Source organism: Corvus brachyrhynchos, unplaced genomic scaffold (genome assembly GCF_000691975.1).
Source record: "Corvus brachyrhynchos isolate BGI_N302 unplaced genomic scaffold, ASM69197v1 scaffold30, whole genome shotgun sequence".
NCBI classification, from domain to species: domain Eukaryota; kingdom Metazoa; phylum Chordata; class Aves; order Passeriformes; family Corvidae; genus Corvus; species Corvus brachyrhynchos.
Window position 1 is genome coordinate 1,721,949 of NW_008235742.1, and position 1,424 is coordinate 1,723,372.

At 54.4% G+C, this 1,424-nt stretch overlaps 1 protein-coding gene across 1 annotated transcript in view; it reads left to right on the top strand.

Annotated features, from left to right (window-relative positions):
* Positions 1 to 101: 101 nt before the first annotated feature.
* The window catches only part of LOC103624567 (G protein-activated inward rectifier potassium channel 1-like), a 12,755-nt gene continuing 11,432 nt past the window's right edge, over positions 102 to 1,424 (top strand). Inside the window, exon 1 of the mRNA XM_008643864.2 lies at positions 102 to 347. Within this exon, the coding sequence (XP_008642086.2) occupies positions 102 to 347 (246 nt within the window). The remainder of the gene's footprint in view (positions 348 to 1,424) is intronic.

Genomic DNA, 1,424 nt, shown 5'->3' on the forward strand with positions numbered 1-1,424 from the left:
GAGGCGGCCCCGGCCGGCCGCGGAGCTCCCCGTAAGCCGGTGCGCGCCTCGCTCATGCGCCCTCAGAGCCGTTCTACGCACGCCTCCCTCCCTCCCCCAAGATGCCAGTCGCCTGCTCGGCGCCCGGGCTGCCCGGGGCTGGTGCAGCCCGCCTGGCTGGTCCTGCAGTGCACGCCTGCGGTTCGCAGCGAAATCGGGGCGTGAGCACACCGTCACGTTTAGCTCCTGCCAGCTCCGCTCCGGGGTTTCGCACCGGGAGTGGCGGCTCCGGACGCGGCTTTCCCGTGGGGGAGCGCCGGGGCGCCGTGCGGACCTGGGCGCTGCCTCGGCTTCCAGAGGCCCCTTTGGTGAAGTCACCCTTGGGGACTGAGTGTTGTGCATCGCCGACTAGTGCACTAGCTAGCAGTTGCTAGGTGTGCTGTGGCTTTGCAAGACTTAGAGGGCCCTGCAGAGAGTTTCCGATTTTTTTTTTTTTTTAATTTAATAGAGGGATTCATCCCAAGGGGGCACGGCGTTGAAGTGTGTTCAAAAATACGTGGGCAAATGGTGCCCAGAAATCAAGGGAGCAGAAGCTGACGGGCTGACCGTATAGGACAGATGGCAGGGCATGCTCAAGAAGCGATCCAGGCCTTAAAGGTGAAGACAAAAAGCTGTACTCAACGAAGGGGGTAGCCAGTGGACAGACAGAAAGTGAGGGTCACGAAAAATCACAGTATCTGCTAGACTCTACAGAGGTAGGGTTGGGGTTTTTTTTCTGAGAAAAGAAATTGTGTTATTTGGGAAACAGGCTAGGAACAGAGGAGTTTTAGCTTGCAGAGTATTCTAGCTGTTCAAACCTGTTCATCTACAGCTGAGAATTAAAATACTAATTATTTTTGACATTAAAAATAATAAATGCGGTGGAGGGGCAAGTCAGTTGCATAGCACCATTTTGAGCTTCTAATGCCTTCAATATTTAACACTGCTGATTTAATATTTCCAGCAAAAACAGGAGAGCTGCATTGTAGCCGCTTAAGCATCTAGGAAAGGGTCTTTAGAATAGCTTCTCTGTGTTAAGCAGAAATGCCTAGACATAATTCCAGTCTAACTCCGATGGACCAGGCTTCACTATGGTAAAGACTATGCTTTACTTGGAATACTTATTTTACCTGAAATGCGGGCCGAAGATTAGCACCTTTGCATTTCTTTGTTTAAGAGATGACCTACCTCACGGTTTCCCTTTAAAATTCCTACTGCTGCCGGCAGCGCGGCCTCTCAGCGGAGGGCTCGGTGCCGCGCACATCGTCACTGTCACCGACGGCAGCCCGAACTGCGCTGCCGGGCGTCAGGGTGAACCGAGCTGTGCACGGTCACCCTTCGGCCTCACCCCGGGGGTCCCTGAGGCGGAACGAGGCGCTGATCGCACGCGGCTGGCAGCAAAAAGC